This window comes from Cetorhinus maximus, chromosome 38 (genome assembly GCF_964194155.1).
Source record: "Cetorhinus maximus chromosome 38, sCetMax3.hap1.1, whole genome shotgun sequence".
Classification (NCBI taxonomy): domain Eukaryota; kingdom Metazoa; phylum Chordata; class Chondrichthyes; order Lamniformes; family Cetorhinidae; genus Cetorhinus; species Cetorhinus maximus.
Window position 1 is genome coordinate 1885970 of NC_135916.1, and position 1894 is coordinate 1887863.

Consider the following 1894-nt stretch of genomic DNA (forward strand, 5'->3'; position numbering starts at 1 on the left):
ATGTCTGGAAGAGGAAAGACCGGTGGGAAAGTTCGGTCCAAGGCCAGGTCTCGCTCCTCCCGGGCCGGACTGCAGTTCCCGGTGGGCCGCGTTCACAGGCTGCTGAGGAAGGGGAACTACGCTGAGCGTGTGGGTGCCGGAGCCCCGGTCTATCTGGCCGCCGTGCTCGAGTACCTGACGGCTGAAATCCTCGAGCTGGCCGGCAACGCGGCCCGGGACAACAAGAAGACCCGCATCATCCCCAGGCACCTGCAGCTGGCCGTCCGCAACGACGAGGAGCTCAACAAGCTGCTGGGAGGGGTGACCATCGCTCAGGGCGGGGTGCTGCCTAATATCCAGGCCGTGCTGCTGCCCAAGAAAAGCGGCGCTGCTGCAACCACCAAGACCAAGTGAAGCGGCCATTCTTTAAACTGAGAACCCAAAGGCTCTTTTCAGAGCCACTCACTTAATCAGTGAAAGGGGCGACCTGTTGTCTATCCGGATGCGCGATAACATCCCTATCGATTCGTAATGACATTATATTTCTAATACGATCTGTGAAAGCGCTGGTTACAACGAGACGCTGGTGCTGTTGCCTTTTTCCAGACATCAGGAGTCTGTGCTGCATCTATATATGACCAATTGACAATGTTCAGGGAAACATTCATTGAATAATTAATTCATTCCATTTCTAATTCAGTGACGTGAAATAGCTAAACAACTATAAATGGAATCACCCCATATCCCCAAATGCAGCAGAGGGAGAGACCGGATGAACAAAAGGAATTAAATAAATTGTAGGCCCGAGGGTTTTAGGAGCTAGATTGTTTAACAAGAGATCGCAGCTCTTTCTCTGACCGACTCGGTGGCTCTTTGGTGCATTTGGAGCTGAATCCGGTTTTTAGTGCATGTGTGAACATCCCTACCGCTTCGTAATGACAACATTCCTGATGATATCTGTGAAAGGGTGGGTTAGAGTGAGACGCATCCTGCTAGCACTGTTACATGTTAAGGACATCAGTAGTATGTGCTGCAACTATTTATATCCAGTCTCCAGAATTCTGGAAAAAGTTCCCTTATCATTAAAATATTTGCCTTTTAAATGATCTCAATTCATCCGAAACACTCAGTAAAGGAAGCAAAGGACAGTTACCCGGTGACAAAGTGAGGAAAATAAATTGTAGGCCTGAGATGCTAAAGTGCTGGTGGTTAAGAGATCGCAGCTCATTCTCTGACCGACTTGGTGGCTCTTAAAAGAGCCTTTGTGGTTCTCGGTGTAAGTCTAGAGACGGGTATGGTCAGTCTAGGCGCGCTCCCCGCGGATGCGGCGGGCCAGCTGGATGTCCTTGGGCATGATGGTGACTCGCTTGGCGTGGATGGCGCACAGGTTGGTGTCCTCAAAGAGCCCCACCAGGTAAGCCTCGCTGGCCTCCTGCAGGGCCATGACGGCCGAGCTCTGGAAGCGCAGGTCGGTCTTGAAGTCCTGAGCGATCTCTCGCACCAGGCGCTGGAAGGGCAGTTTGCGGATCAGCAGCTCGGTGGATTTCTGGTAGCGGCGGATCTCCCGCAGAGCCACAGTGCCGGGCCTGTAGCGATGGGGCTTCTTGACGCCGCCCGTGGCTGGAGCGCTCTTGCGGGCAGCTTTGGTAGCCAGCTGCTTGCGGGGAGCTTTCCCTCCGGTCGACTTGCGGGCTGTCTGCTTGGTCCTGGCCATGATAACAAACGCTGTGGAACACAGACTCTGAGAATGATCAAGCCGCTCTGTGTCTGTCTATTTAAGACATGTCCGTCACCTCCCTCCTGTCCTGATTGGATGCAGCGCAATCCCGCCCAGAAATTTGAAAAGAGCAGCGGGCTGCATGGATTTCTGGGCCCTGATTGGTGGAGCAGAAACTGACAGTTCATCAATTTCAAA

The 1894-nt window shown here is 52.8% G+C and overlaps 1 protein-coding gene across 1 annotated transcript; it reads left to right on the forward strand.

The window, feature by feature from the left end:
* Window positions 1-393, forward strand: LOC144672457 (histone H2AX-like). Its single transcript, XM_078534299.1, has one exon. It carries the CDS (start codon window positions 1-3, stop codon window positions 391-393), a length of 393 nt encoding a protein of 130 aa, XP_078390425.1.
* Window positions 394-1894: the final 1501 nt, after the last annotated feature.

What these genes read in the sequence shown, in the direction of transcription:
- LOC144672457 (XM_078534299.1), top strand. Translation starts at nt 1, where the DNA reads ATGTCTGGAAGAGGAAAGACCGGTGGGAAAGTTCGGTCCAAGGCCAGG.